Genomic DNA, 15,149 nt, shown 5'->3' on the forward strand with positions numbered 1-15,149 from the left:
TCTGCCTGTAGATAGGTTTGGGAGGTCTGTGTGGTATTCAACAGTTGGCCAGCTCTCAAAAAGAGAAAAAAAAATCCAGGAGGTGTCACATTGAAATTGTCAGCAACAATAACAAAAACTCCCCAAAACAGGTGAGTTCCCCCCCCCCCCGCGATACTGGAGATCCAAGTCACCCTGGGCCCCCACGTTCCCTCGAGGGCGGCTGAGTTCTAGCTCCTTGGTGGGATGCGTCCTTGTGCTCATCACAGCCCTGGGGTCACCTAACTGAGGTGTTTGCCCGTAAGACGTGACCGGCCTCCCTCATTCCATCTCTTTTCAGATCCCTGCAAGCATTCGGGCTTTTCATCTCCTGTCTCTCGGCTGGCCCTCCTACCACGTAAAGAGCTGGCATCCCAGGGTAGAGTGACACAGCTGTAATGCCTGAACACTTCCAGCTCTCGGCTCAGCACTCTCCACGCAGGAAGGGACAGGGAGTTAAGTCTCAAAGAAACAAAACCTAAAGGGTCGGTGCCAGAGGGACGATTGTCATTTTGCACGGATGAGCATCACCGTCACACGGCCCCAGCCATCCGCAGGGCACCCGCACATCTCACGGAGACTGTCGTCATGCCAGGGCCCGTTCTCCCCGCGTCTCCGCAGAACACTCGAGAACAGGCCTCCATTCCCCTTAGTCACCCCGGTTACCCCCAGGGGGCTGCAGGCTTAGGACTTTCTACCCAGATGCCTTCCTTGACAGAACCGGCTCCTCGCCGCGGCGCCTCCCCATCGACATTTTAAACACTAGAGTCTGAGTTGAAAATAAAGACGCTGTCTAGAAAGTTCACGTTATACGGGATGGAGCGTTTGTTAATCGAACGTCTTTTAAATCAATTTCGCTAGAAATTAAAACGTATTTTTCTCTTCTCTGGTTCATTTTTTATTTAAAAGACACTATTGATTTAAGTCCAGGAATCTATAGTTGAGCAAAAGAAAAATTTAACCAACAAAGGATTACAAACACATTGGATCAAATTTCAATCAATTACTATCCAAGGAGTTTTTTGAATGGGAATAAACAAATTATTTCCCTTCTAAGTGAAAGCTTTATAGATCTGACATGGAAATTCTTACTGCCATAGTTAACAGAAGCTTTGCAAATTAGTGTCTATATAGAGAAGAAAAAAAAATCATAAAAGCCAGAAACATTTTCAGGAGGAGAAAGAGTGTAGCTGCCAGCACTCAGACAATGATTTTCCTATGCAGTTTGAGTCCTAAAATTAAGCTATCTTGTCAGTAATTGATTTAAACCATGCGTCCCAAGAACTGGTATAAATCCTGACATCTAAAAATGGATATTAAAATCTTTTTTCCTAAAAGATTCTAGATCCTGGAAGAAGTCTTTGCTTTAATGAGCTGTTGCCGGTTCGTTCAATCAACTGGTGTTTTATTTATGGAACACCTACCCCAGGCCAGGGGCCCTGAGGGGCACCAGGAGCTGCAGGACCCAAGTCCCCGGATGTAGCAGCAGGGCGAGAACATGCACAGTGGGACGGGCAGGGCACAGCACAGCACGGGCAGGGCACAGGAGGGCACGGGGCAGGGCACATGACAGGGCACAGCACGGCATGGGGCAGGGCACGGGGCAGGGCACAGGAGGGCACAGGGCAGGGTACAGCAGGGGTAACACGGTGGCCCGAGGCACTACAGCCGCTCACTCATTTGTGCATCGCGTATTCATTCGTGCAACAGATACGGTGCTTCCTCCACCGGGGACAAGTCTAGAAGCAGCGGAACAGGGCCCGGCGCTCAGCAGAGCCGTGGTCAAAAGAGGAGCGAGATGAGGATCAGGGGAGCACCTGGATGTGTGGTTCTGAGGAGGCAGAGGGCGGCGGGTCTGGGCGCTCGGGTACAAGCCACAGCCGGTGAGCTGTGGCCACAGCCACGACCCAGGGCCCCGCGCGGGGGCCAGGGCAGCAGGTGCCGGGGGCGCAGGCCGTGGGGGAGGGGGTCGGGCAGCAGGTAGGGGGATGCAGCAGGGCGCAGCAGGTGCCGGGGGCGCAGGCCACGGGGGAGGGGGCCGGGCAGCAGGTGCTGGGGCAGCAGGGGGCAGCAGGTGCCCGGGGCGCAGGCCGTGGGGGAGGGGGCCGGGCAGCAGGTGCCGGGGCAGCAGGGGGCAGCAGGTGCCCGGGGCACAGGCCGTGGGGGAGGGGGCCGGGCAGCAGGTGCAGGGGCAGCAGGGGTCAGCAGGTGCCCGGGGCGCAGGCCGCGGGGGAGGGGGCTGGGCAGAAGGGGGGGAGGGCAGCGCGAGGGGCCACACGGAGCCGCGGGCCCAGGATGGGCTCCCCGCCGCGTGAGGACCACGGCCTTCACAGGGAGGCCGGTGACCAGACAGACCTTGGGGCGTGAAGAACGGGGCACGGAGGTCAGACTGAGTTTTGGGAAAAAAAAAACAGACCAAGCAGACCAACCCTGACTGAGAACCAACGTGGCAGGAAAAGAAGAGCGGAACGACTGGGGAAGCATCTGGGGTTGCTTGGGGCGGTGGCCGAGGTCCATGAGAGGCCACATGGGAACTGCTCGGGCAGGACAGTGTCCTCGCAGGGGCCATACCGCCGCTCAAGAGGAGAAGGACGGAGAAGGACGGAGAAGGATGGAGAAGCATCTCTGGGAGCAGAGGAGGGACGCCCCCGGGGGTGCTGCCGGGAGGGGGAGGGCGTCGGGAGGCTCCTGATGGGCAGGGCGGGGCGGGGGGGGGTCCGAGGAGCAGGACACAGGGAGGGATGGCTCTGCGGCCAAGAGGGGACCAGATCTGGGGAGACGCATGTGGGGCTTTTATCGCCAGAGCAGGAAGGACCACAGGGGGGTGGAGAAAAGGAGGGGTCGGGGGGGGGGGCTCAGCGGTGGGGCACCCGCCGTCGGCCCGGGGTGTGACCCTGGGGTCCCGGGATTGAGTCCCGCATCGGGTTCCCTGCAGGGAGCCTGCTTCTCCCCCTGCCTGTGTCTCTCCCTCTCTATGTCTCTCATGAATAAATAAAATAAGAAAGAAGAAAGGAAGGAAGGAAGGAAGGAAGGAAGGAAGGAAGGAAGGAAGGAAGGAAGGAAGGAAGGAAGGAAGGAGGGAGAGAAAAAGAAAGAAAGAAAGAAAGAAAGAAAGAAAGAAAGAAAGAAAGAAAGAAAGAAAGAAAGAAAGAAAGAAAGAAAGAAAGAAAGAAAGAAAGAAAGAAAGAAAGAAAGAGAAAGAAAGAAAGAAAGAAAGAAAGAAAGAAAAGAAAAGAAAAGAAAGAAAAGGAAAGAAAAGGAAAGAAAAGGAAAGAAAAGAGAAAGAAAAGAAAAGAAAAGAAAAGAAAAGAAAAGAAAAGAAAAGAAAAGAAAAGAAAAGAAGAGAAGAGAAGAAAAGAGAATAAGAAATAAAGGGCCGAGCGGAGGGCCATGGGAGGTGGGGAAGGAGTCAGGTAGGGAGGACAGGTGTGACGACTCTTGTGCTGCCCTAAGAAGGTATTGTCATGTTGGTCTACATCCAACTGAGCTTTAGGCGGACTGCTTAATGGGATGCTGGGGTTTTGTTTTGAGAAATGAAAACTGAACAAGACACATGAGTAAATCCGCTTTCAGTTGAGTCTAAGACCAGAATAAGTACACTAAGGTCTCAAAAAACATTTTTTACTAATCAAAATTTCCTAATAAGCACGCGCTAACATTCTATCCTTAAATTCAATGCTTATTTTCTTTCAAAATAATTGCAGAAACTTTCACCCCAACTGGTTCCTTAACGTTATTTTACATCTACATAAGAAACACAAAATAAATAAATAAATAAATAAGATGACCTAAATGCAAACCCTACGTAAGTGAAACTGAAGTTTTCTTACATATCTTTCCATCTTGTCAGTTTAGGCTAAATCTCTTATAAAGGTATCTCAATACTGGAAACTAAATCATTAAAAAAAATAATAATGTGGAAAGTCATAATTTCAAATTTTGAGTGGCAAAGAATAATCAACATCAGAATGTGCGAATTATTTTTTTTCCTACCATATTCACAACACTTCTTTTTTCCAGGAGTATTCGAAATAAATTAGCTGTAACCTTGTTATCATGGACACCTTGCTCAAGGCCGCGATTATCATCTTGCATGAGTCTTCGATCCATGATAACTTCAATCTGACCTAACAAACAAACAAACAGACAAACTGGCCAGGGTTATTTAATACAAACATCCAGGGAGGATCACATAAGTTTAGGCACGATCCTGATTTAAGCCAAGGACACAGATCCGTACAACCCACAGTATCAACAAGGGCTTTTCTCAAAACAACTAGTGTAAACGCAAAAACCAGGATTGTGTTTCTGTTCTTCTTCATTGTTGTCTGCTAAAAATCTGGTTAAGAGACTTAAAAAATGAGACAGATCAAAAATTTGAGATTTAAAAATTAACCTGAAATGTAAATCACGTCCTCCAAAATTTTTAGTGGCGGCATTTGGAATTTAAAGAGGTTTATGAGGCTCATTAAGGGAACGTACATCACACACTGAATAACAAGGCAAATACGGATGCACAGAGTCTAACAAGGATTTGAAAGACAATTTAGGTTACTCGATACATGGTGATCCTCTGAAGAAACCCCAGGATTTGGAGACACCTGCCACATACCCCCTTCCCTCCCTGGTATTATTATAAGTGGCATCACTATCCTCTTTCCTGGAGCTCAGAAAGAGGTCATATTTGGTTCCTGCATTTGCTGTGCAATAATTCCACACCTCTTCTAGTTTAAGTTGTGAGCTGTTAGGCTTTGAGACTGCAAACTAAAAAAAAAAAAAAACTAAAAAACTCTAACCAAAACAAACTAAAAAAAAACAACACCCAGGGCCACAGTCATATATTTATACTAAAAAACCCAAAAAACCCTAGTCGTAAATACTTAAAAATATATGTGTATTCATCCATCCGCCCATTCACATTTGTCATGGTATTAAAGTGATCGTTTGGCATAAAAAAGCAATACACAAAATATTTTAATGACTATTATTCCGACACAGTCAACCCAAGTCTGTTTAGTTGTTTCTTCTCTCGTTAGGGATCCATAAAACCCCCAGCGATGGTTAGAATTTTGGTTGTCACGACCTCCATATTTCTTTTAGGACACAACCGTCTAGAATTTGCTCCTTGGGCACTGAGACTAATTGCCCCGTGGCCACCTAGGGCTTGATCTTAGATCTTAGATCTGGCTTCACACCCAGATCAGCGCAATTTCTCTCTTCTTCCTGCCTCCAAATGTTAGTCCACACAATACGTGAGCCTGAGTAAATCTCCTGGAGTATACTCAAATTGTTTTCATGTTTGCAGGTATTCAAACGTCTTTGGGTGCCTATTGCAGGGCACCTGCGCCAGGTAGGACTCTTGAGCCACCCATCTTTAAACCCTGCCTTGAATTCTCAGAATTGGGTTCTTACATAGGGAGCTAGACATTAGGACTGGAGCAATCACCAACTGGACGGTTATGTCTCTTCCCTTGATAAAGGTGAACTGAGAAACACAGCTCCTCTGCCCCCAAACCACATCTAGGCATTTTAGGGGAAGCTGTCCCAATCTGTAAATGTTGACTTAATTTTTTAAAAATCAAAACATAAAAAAATTCCAGACTTCTGGGCTCCTCAGAAACTGGCCCCTCCGCATGGCAAGGACGGCCTGGCACTGAGCGGCGGCTGCCCCATCAGCACGCGGCAGCCCCGCGGCTCCCCGCCTGCACCCTGGTGGGAGGCCGTTATTATTCTTATAATGGCATTAATGTCTTTATGGCCTCATCTCCTGATTCTGTGTGATGAAAGCCACAAATAAAAATGAGAAATAGTATGCTTTGTGTGGGCGGATGTTCAGAACGTATGCATAAGCCTAATATAAAAAGTGGGTTTGTGACAAAGGGTACACACGCCAGGCACCTGCGCTCCTTTTCCTGCCTGGCTCCTTAAGACATTTATTTGACTTAGCAACTCTTAATATGTAAGCGAGAGGAGCAACTGCAAAGAAATGATCATGAAAAATACATATTATAAAGGACATCACCTACCAATAGAAGGCTTTATAAACACTAATCTGTGTCTATGATTTATTTTCTCCTTCTAGTTCTCTCTTTTGGAATCCTTAAAGTTTTGTCTCTTTATACCCTCCCCCCCCATCTGTGTCATTTCAACTCCCTTTCTTCTTTCGGGTGGTAGTGCCCTGGGACGATGTGATTCAGAGAAGGACCTGGGGTTGAACCCTTCCCTCCCCCCTTTGCGAACTTGGGCAACCCTGGGAATTTCTAACTTTTCTCCCCAGCACCCTCTCCTCTTTGCCTTCCAGAGCGTTTCCACAGCCATTCAATTATGACAATGACAGAGGCTTGTGCAAACCACGAGCTGCCAGGAGAGATACATTATCTTTAAGAAGCAATGGTTTCATGGAGTTTGAGGTCCCTCATTCTTCATAGAAGACAGAGGAAATACATTATTTTATATTATTCTCACAAAACCAAAATTAACTAAATAGTCTGGTCCTCAAAAGAAGGCAGGTGGTGTCTGAAGATGATAATTAATACATATGACCAAGAGAAAAATTATACACTTGGAACTGAAACTTGTTAAGAGCAAAAAAAGAATCCAAACAATACGCACCATTTTTCAAACTTGAAACCCCTAAAGACTGAGCAGAGAGTAACGTCAAGCGATGTTTGGCATCCTGGATATAGGCCATTGTGGTCATCGGATACACATTTGCTTGAAGAGGTAATTTGCTCATTGTCATTCTAGGCTGAATCTACAAGACCAAACAGTTGACTTTAAAAAAAAAAAAAAAAAAAAAGAAGAAGAAATCAAATGATATTTACAGATGTACTTTAAAAAAATTAGTACTGCCTATAGATGACTTTTCTTCCAAAGAGAAAAAGGTATTGCTTCCTTTCTTGTTCATAGGAAGAGCTATTTTAAAAATTAAAATAGTCTTCAAAACAATATGAAAAAAAAATCACAAGGATCTCAGAAAACTTTTAAGTGAGAAAGTTAGGACTTATCCAGGTTTTTAAAATAGGCATTCCTATTTAAATTCAGAATAAAAATCCTTAACAAAAGTCTTCTAGCTTTCCAATATTTGCATAAAACAAATTATAAAGGTATTAAGTATTCATTTCTCATCTAAATCTAACACACTGCTTTTGTAATGAATGCTAAGCATAATAGCTCTCTATCCCCTTTCAAAAAATATCTCATGATTCTTGAATCAGTTTTAATAAATACTACAGATCCCCTCATCAAATCCTCTAACGTATTACATTAAAATAATAAAATTCGTATTTATATTCAAAAATTATTCAGTGCTTACTCTTCTTGTTTAGTTTCAATGAAGACAGTTCCATATTTCAATTTTTCCTGGTCTAGCATGTGAATGCGTGAAATACGGTTATTTTTTGACTGAAAGTGCACTAGGCTGGTTGGGGTCAAGGAGACTCACTCAAACCTCAGGAGGAGACATCAAACAGAGCCTGTGTTATCAGGTATCTTACACACACCACAGAAAAATGCATCTCTGCTGTTCAGCTCATGAAAAGTCTGACAAAGCTCTCAAGAAAGAAAGAAGTACAAAGTTAACGTAATGGGGAACACGTAGTGAGTGCCCATCAGCACCAGGCATAGTACTGGGTGTTTCACCAATACCATCTTTAGTCTTTATGACAACCTTGTAGGGCGTCCTTCAACTTACTGGCTGTACTGAATAGTGTCCCCCAGAATTCATGGCCAGCCACAAGCCGTGAATGTGACTTTATTTTGCAACAGGATCCCTACAGACATAATCCAGTTATACCCAATTAGAGTGGTCTCGAATCCGGTGAGCGGCATCCTCCTAAGAGGGAAATCTGCACGCAGGGGACACACAGAGAGACCCAAGGACAATACCGCAGGCATGCTGTGGCGGCAGAGGCACACAGGTCTGCAAGCTGATGGTGCCCGGAACGGCCGGGAACCACCAGAAGCTAGGACAGGCAAGCAAGCACATCTCCCTGGAGCCCTTGGAGGGAGTGTGGCTCTCAAGACACCTTGGTTTGGGATTTCTGGTGTCCAGAACTGCGACAGAGTAAATTCCTGTTGTTTTAAGCCACCTCGTTGGTGGTAATTTGTATCACAGGCCTAGGGAATTAAGAAACTGAAGGAACAACTGTAAAATGCTAAAACTAAGAAATAGAAAAAAATGAAAAGACACTACGAAAGAATTCTCCTGGGACGCCTGGGGTGGCTCAGCGATGGAGCGTCTGCCTTGGGCTCAGGCCGTGACCCCAGAGCCCTGGGATCGGGCTCCCTGCAGGGAGCCTGCTTCTCCCTCTGCCTGTCTCTCTGCTTCTCTCTGTGTGTCTCTCATGAACAGATAAATAAAATCTTTAAAAAAAGGACTCTCCATTTCATCTTTCCAATCCTGATCTTTCCATTCAAATTAACTTGTATACTCAGTGAAAAGGACATTCACTGTCATGATGATGGGGCTGCCACCCTCACCGCCTACCTGCGGGTGTAGATTTCTAGTTATGCCCAAGGACCACTCTTCCCAAGGTTTAAAAAATGGCCTCTTTAAAAAGCAGAAATATTCAGATCACAAATTTAGAATTAATATTTTCCCATTTAGTCACATTTTTATCCACTTTTACTAAGTTTTTCTCCCCCCATTCATGTATACACCCACACATACAAATAATTGCTTCTGTAATATTTTAAGAAAAGAGTTTCTTTTGTACACGAGGAAAATGAATCACCATAAAATCGGGGCTTCATTTGAAAACCAAACAGCTGTGAAAGAATTAACATGTAAATTCAAAGTGTATAATGCAATATTTTATGCTTTGGAAAAAGGTTTAAATTTAACCTTTGCAGGAAATTGTAGAAGAGAAAATTTTCACAATCCCTTCCACTCAACCCAGTTGAAAATCAGACAAAGTAAAAGCATTTGTTGGGAAATTATTTCTATTCATAGCCAGAAATCTCTAAAATGCTAATGTCTCAAAAACACGCTAATGTTTTTAATAGTATTATTTCAAAGATATGTTGTCAAACACATACTCTGAGTACAGAAATTTAGGTAACAATCAAAAGAGGCCTATTAAATTAGAGAGTTGACAATCTGGAAAAATTTTGAGTCCATTTTCTCATTACTACTTCAAACTATTTTGTGAACATTTTGATTAAATGCACACCCACCCACATTTCTAAACAGATATATGCCTGCATTTCTGTGTCTATGTCTATGTCCACGTGTGTGTGCATAAAGGTAAACACCCATACATGGTCTAATAGAAACGTAATTAGGGATTGATGGAGTATATGTTTTTCCCTCTCTCAAGAAAATGGTCTGTGTATATTTAATTTATTACATATATACTTTTAAATGTATAATGCAGTAATGGGTTCTTTTAAATTTCAGGGAAACTTTTCCCTTCTTCTAATCAATAAATTCATATATATTTTGGTATCAAGACACTTATAACATGCAAACAGTCACCAAATCTGCCTTTGAAAAAATACATCCTGGGGCACCTGGGGGCTTGGTCAGTGAAGCAGCTGCCTTAGGTTCAGGTCATGGCCCCGGGGTCCTGGGATAGAGTCCCGCATCGGGCTCCCTGCTCAGCGGGCGCCTGCTTCTCCCCTTCCCTCTGCTGCTACCCCTGCTTAAGCGCTCTCCCACTCTCTCTCAAATAAATAAATAAAATCTTAAAAAGGAAAAAAATACATCCTTAAAATCTGATGTTCTACAACCCATCTCTCAAATACTTGTTCTAACTTTGGAAATCTGGTTGCATATAGAAGCAATAAGTACCTGTTAAGATTCAGCTTTACTTTAGAGTTAATTTGTAAACTTAATTTCAGAGCCTTTGAAAGATACGCTTAACTGGCCCATTATCACACATAAAAGTCACGCACGATTATAGCCAGTACTTAGACATTTTAAAGGAAAGTCACCTGGTATCCATTCAGGTCAGTATAAAATCTGTTTTGGCTGTTTACGCTGGAGGAAATTCTCATTGCGATCTCACGGTTATGTTCTTTTCGGATGTCCACGATATTTGAAACTTCCACAGACTGCCCGTCTATTCCTAAATTTAAAAGAATATATACACATTAATAAAAAATTTATTTGTTCCACCTTTCTTAAATATACTGTAGAGAACTTCCAAAGTTACACACATTTTCCTGTTTTCTATTCCTATCTTCACCATTTTTCATGCTAACTATGCCACTGTTCACCTTTCTTTTCTTTCTTTCTTTCTTTCTTTTTTTTTTTTTTTTAAACTGTCAGATGGTAGAAAACACATGTAACTCAACAGAAGGATGAAGAGGCTGGGAAGAGATAAACGCAGATACAATAGAACATGCAAAATGATCCTCCAGCGAGTCCTGGAGGGGAAAGCGGACACGCTCGCCTGTCTCCAGTACTGCCATTCCCCAATAGGGCCACTCGAACCTCCTTTCCCCAGACACACCGGGAATCTGAAGCAGTGACATTTACACTCTGTTGGTTCAAGAGACAACCTATTATTGCCCATGATGTATAATCTAGGAAAAGGGACACGAGATCCAATGAGATGATTTATGGCCGAAACTGATATTACCATATTAGTATTTGTGGAGTATAATCTGGAGCGCTCCCCAGAAGTTAAATCGATTTTAATTGAGTTTGGTATCTCTTAGGACCCCTTGTTATGGAGTGATTCATTTCGCCCTTTGCTACATAAAGCAGAGGACAGCTTGGAGAAGTCCCAGGTGTATCAAGCACTTATTTTTTTTGGATAAGCTTACACTGTTCACTAATTCCTATCTGTCATGCTACCCTAACTGTATCTTCTGGTCCTCAGTGAAGGCTCGGGTCTATCTCAGAGATGGAGATGGGAGTTAGGAAGAAATCTCACACTTGTAATACAGACTGAGTAGAAGAGATAAAGGATCTTCTACGAAAGAGCAATCAGGAAAGCAAGCTGTCGAACGGAGAAAGGGTGGCCCTATCCTATTTCATACGGCGGAAGGTTCTGAAGGTTCTGAGAGCCTTGGACCCATACCTGCGGTTGTTAGACGTGACCGACCAGTCCTCACACGTGACCTGAACAGTGTGGGACAACCAGCACGCTCTTTAGACAAAGAGGGTCACATGGAGGGAAGTGGGGAGCAGGAGAACAGAGTAAGGACTTTTTTTCTGGGAGCCAAGAAGCATCCCCAGGGCTTAGAGAAGGTGAAAGCAAACAGTCAAAGGGAGGAAGTTTGAGTCAGTGGGATTTATGGGCAGTAGCGTAAATGCAGCTAGCCAAGGCCCCCGAGGTTTATGGGAGGCGCGTGCCGGGGACCGTGAAGCATAAGTAGGAATACTGATGGGCTGAGGCCTCCATCAATGGGATTTTCAGAATCCACAGTTCTGTTCTGCGAGAGGCTACTCTTCTAAGTCAACGAGCCCAGTCCCAGAGGACTTCAACAGCTTACTATGTTCACACGGCTGGGATGAGCAGTAGGACCTCCAGGAGTGGGGGAAGAAGGTGGCCTTTTCCCTCCTGCTTTACGGCCACAGACTGAACCCCTAACGCCTGTCCAGTTGAATATACACATACATACCTTCCCTTCTGACAGTTACCAGAAGAACCTGCCAAGAGAGCTGACCCAAACAGCTTCCCTGGTATTGGGAAGTTAAAAGGGGGGGAAAAAATCACATATACTGATGCTAGGACAACAGTTACCTTCTTCGAACCAGGGAATGTATTACTTTAGACGCAAACTTCCCCTGTAGTAGGTTTACATCAACTGGAGTGTTTTCCAAAACAATGAAACGTACGCGGAATTTTAACAGATAAACTTTGACAAAACCAACGATGCCAGACACACAAAATGCAGCACCAGGGATGAAGTTCCCGCATAGCGTTAGGGGGAACGCCGCATCTACGGAGGCATCCGTAGGGTTTCGAGCACTGTAGGTTTTCTCCTCTCTCTACATTGGGTTTTCTCTCAGGGGTCAACAGAATACACGAAATGAAGTAAAGTCTTACAAAGGAGAGTGTCCTTAATTTCAAGTCATGTGTCTCTGGAAAACGTTTCCCACAAAAACACGCTTCGGGAAAAAAATTAATTTCCTATTACCTCTGGCAACAAGAAGTCATTTCTGTTGAGAAAAATCATCTTTCTGGAGCACAGTGTTATGCTCAGATCCTGTTGCGGCAGCAAATGCTTAAACGTCCTTTATAAGGAGCCTCAATGTCTGTTCACAACCCAGCAAGACTTCGTTTAAATCCTGTGCCAGGACAGGCTTTTAAAATAAGGTCACACTTGACACATCACTATGAACAAACCAGACCTTGCAACAGTGATTGAAACAAGGAGGTATCCCTGAGTTATCAAAGGGGATTTAGGACTTTTTATTTTTTAACATTACTTTTGAAAGAAGAATCTGTGTGAGGGAGATAAAGGACTGCTACCTTTTCCTACTCCAGGCCAAGAGTCCCCCACGGCGGGCCGTCCCGCAGGAGAACTCGCTGGAAGGCCCGGGAAGGGAGCCCCAGCATCGGGGACCCGCAGAATTGTCGCCGTTTGGGCGGCAAGAGGCGCCTTTGCCAGAGGGCTCCCCCTGGGCATGGCTGGCCAGGAGTTCCCAGGGCTTCTCTTCGGTCCGGGGAAGGGGGGGAGCCATGTGAGGGGAGGGGTGGGGACGGGCCGGGACAGAGGGCAGCATGCCATGGGCGCGGGATCCGCAGTTGACACCAGGCCACGGGGCCTCTGGGCCTCTCGGCCTCCCTGCCTCCGGGCACGGCCGCCAGCTCAGCTGCCTCCAGGGCATTTCCTAAGGGGGAAGAGGGTGCTGGCCCGGGCCCCCATATGCTGCAGGCGCTACTCAACTGAGTAGTAAAATGATAACGACACTAAAAAAATAATACAAAGTAATTACGGGACAGGCTTGCGAGAATACAAAATGTCCTTAAAACCACCCCAAATCTTTTTTCAGTGTCGCAGTAGTCCCTTTAGACGCCAATACAGTAAGAGACTAAGGGAGCACACGGGGCTCTCACGCATCCAGCGAAGGCGAACAGGCCTCGGGAGCACAGGCACGTCCAGTGGGCGCGGGCGCCACGGTGATGCCGGGGAGGGCGGGCGAGGTGCCCAACGGGCAGGGAGCGAGGCTGCCCGCACGGCCGCGTTACGGGAAGCTCCGCGGCGGGCGAGCCAGGCCCGATGCAAATGGCAAGAGCTGCATTTGCACGGCGTGATGAGCCTCGTGCTAAAGCCAAGCACGGTAATATTCCTCCCCTGTACAGGTGTGCGTGCAAGTGTGCGTGAGACAGTGCGAGGGAGCATGTGGGTGCACAGGCATCCGGGCTGCCTCTCCGGGGCACAGGACAGGAGTCACCCACAGGTCCTGCATAGACTATACGGTGTGGGATTTTTGCCAAAGGAGTACACATTGGTATCATTTGTGCACATGACAATTATTTTAAGCATTTTAACAAGAAGGGGCATTTTCCAGGAAGGAAGGAACAAAGATGACGACTGGCACGGGGTCAGGGCAGGGAGGCGGCACCTTTGGATTTTGTTGCCTGGCACCATCTTAATGAAACCGAGAAGCGTACTCCGCCTTGCGTGGCTAGAAAACCTGGAAGGCATCGGGGACACACGGTCCGTGCGTGAAAAAAGAGGCAGACGGAAGTGTCTGGGGAGGGTGGGACTGGGGAACGCCCGGGGCCATGACTCCGCGCAGCACTGCCGGCTTGCGGGGAGTCCAGGCCTCCTCTCCTCTCAGTGTCTCTGCACCATCAGATCGTCGCAAAACCTACGTGGGCAGGGTCTCGGAGTTGGCCCCATCTTCTCCACCAACCCAACCACCTTATCCTGGCAGTTTTGAAATGCAAAGCGTACCCCTCCAAGGAGTGTACCAAGGAATCAGACACTACTCGCCATAGTCCGGTGGCTATTGGCGCGAGAGGCAGCAGCTAGGGAGAAAGAGCAAGAGAGAGCCTGACTCACACGTGGCAAGAATTCAGCATTTTATTGGTGGCGCTCAACATGGCATTAGGACAGGTCCTAACAGTAAGAGGCAACAACAGCAACTGGCCCACACCCACCTAGGAAAATGAAAAGCGAAGGTGAGCACCCAAGGGGGTGTTCAACTGAATTTGACACAGACACAAAATCACGTAAAAAATAAACCCTCAAAAAAACCCATTTAAGATTCAAAGCCAGGTCTTCGGTGAGTGTCCTGAAAATACAGGTTCTGTATTTGCAAAGATGCAAGGTTATCCATCTCATTGTCGCCCTCGTTCCTTTGTCTCGAATCTGCATCTGGGCAGAAGGGGTAACTGAGCCACGAGTTCAGAGCACAAGTTGGGCAACGGTAACAACCATTGTTAACAATAAATAGTGAACAACAGCAAAAAAAAACCTGTCCTGAAAAACCAGGGCTTGTAATTCTAAGTAGTATCCCTTCAATTTAGGGAGTATTTTGTTCTGTATTTAAATTATCAGAGGGACTCCTGGGTGGCTCAGCAGTTGAGCAGCTGCCTTCAGCTTAGGTCATGACCCCAGGGTCCTGGAATCGAGTCCTGAGTCGGGCTCCCTGCATGGAGCCCGCTTCCCCCTCTGCCTGTGTCTGCCCCTCTATGTCTCTCATGAATAAATAAAATAATTAAAAAAAAAAGAAATATAAAAATAGCTTCCCTTTATGTATTTACTTTCACGACAACGTCTCCAATGAATGGGAGCTGACATTTGGGGCTATGAACTAGTACACACCACTTCACTCAACACGTAAACTGTAATGACAATTCTTGCAACAGTGATAAATTTAGTAAGTCAATATGGAGAGGATATTTCTAAAAAGCAAATATTATCATTTTCAAAAACTGTACTCACATCTGAAAGTGCCAAGAATAAAAACGGTAATAACTCCCACGACTGGATGACCTTTTTCTCCATATTGACTCATTCAACTTACCTGTCCCTTGTACGACCTAATTTATCCCCCGAGGTGCTTGCTGATTTCCGGGTCTGTAAATGTTCACATTGATTATTTCTCCACAAGTGAAAACCTTAACATCTGCTTCCATGAATACAAATTTGAGTAAATTTCATTCCAAGTCTTGAATTTAAGAAAACGATGATGTGCTGTTATTGTTTTATTTCTAAAGCAC

At 45.7% G+C, this 15,149-nt stretch overlaps 1 protein-coding gene across 1 annotated transcript in view; it reads right to left on the reverse strand.

Annotated features, from left to right (window-relative positions):
- Positions 1 to 15,149, reverse strand: part of MAN2A1 (mannosidase alpha class 2A member 1) — a 162,051-nt gene that overhangs the window by 13,618 nt on the left and 133,284 nt on the right. The window contains exons 17-19 of the mRNA XM_072788203.1: positions 9,955 to 10,088; positions 6,631 to 6,772; positions 4,012 to 4,145 (exon numbers count right to left, since the gene is read on the reverse strand). Of these exons, the coding sequence (XP_072644304.1) occupies positions 4,012 to 4,145; positions 6,631 to 6,772; positions 9,955 to 10,088 (410 nt within the window). The remainder of the gene's footprint in view (positions 1 to 4,011; positions 4,146 to 6,630; positions 6,773 to 9,954; positions 10,089 to 15,149) is intronic.

The sequence above is a fragment of the Canis lupus genome, chromosome 2 (assembly GCF_048164855.1).
Source record: "Canis lupus baileyi chromosome 2, mCanLup2.hap1, whole genome shotgun sequence".
Lineage (NCBI taxonomy): Eukaryota > Metazoa > Chordata > Mammalia > Carnivora > Canidae > Canis > Canis lupus.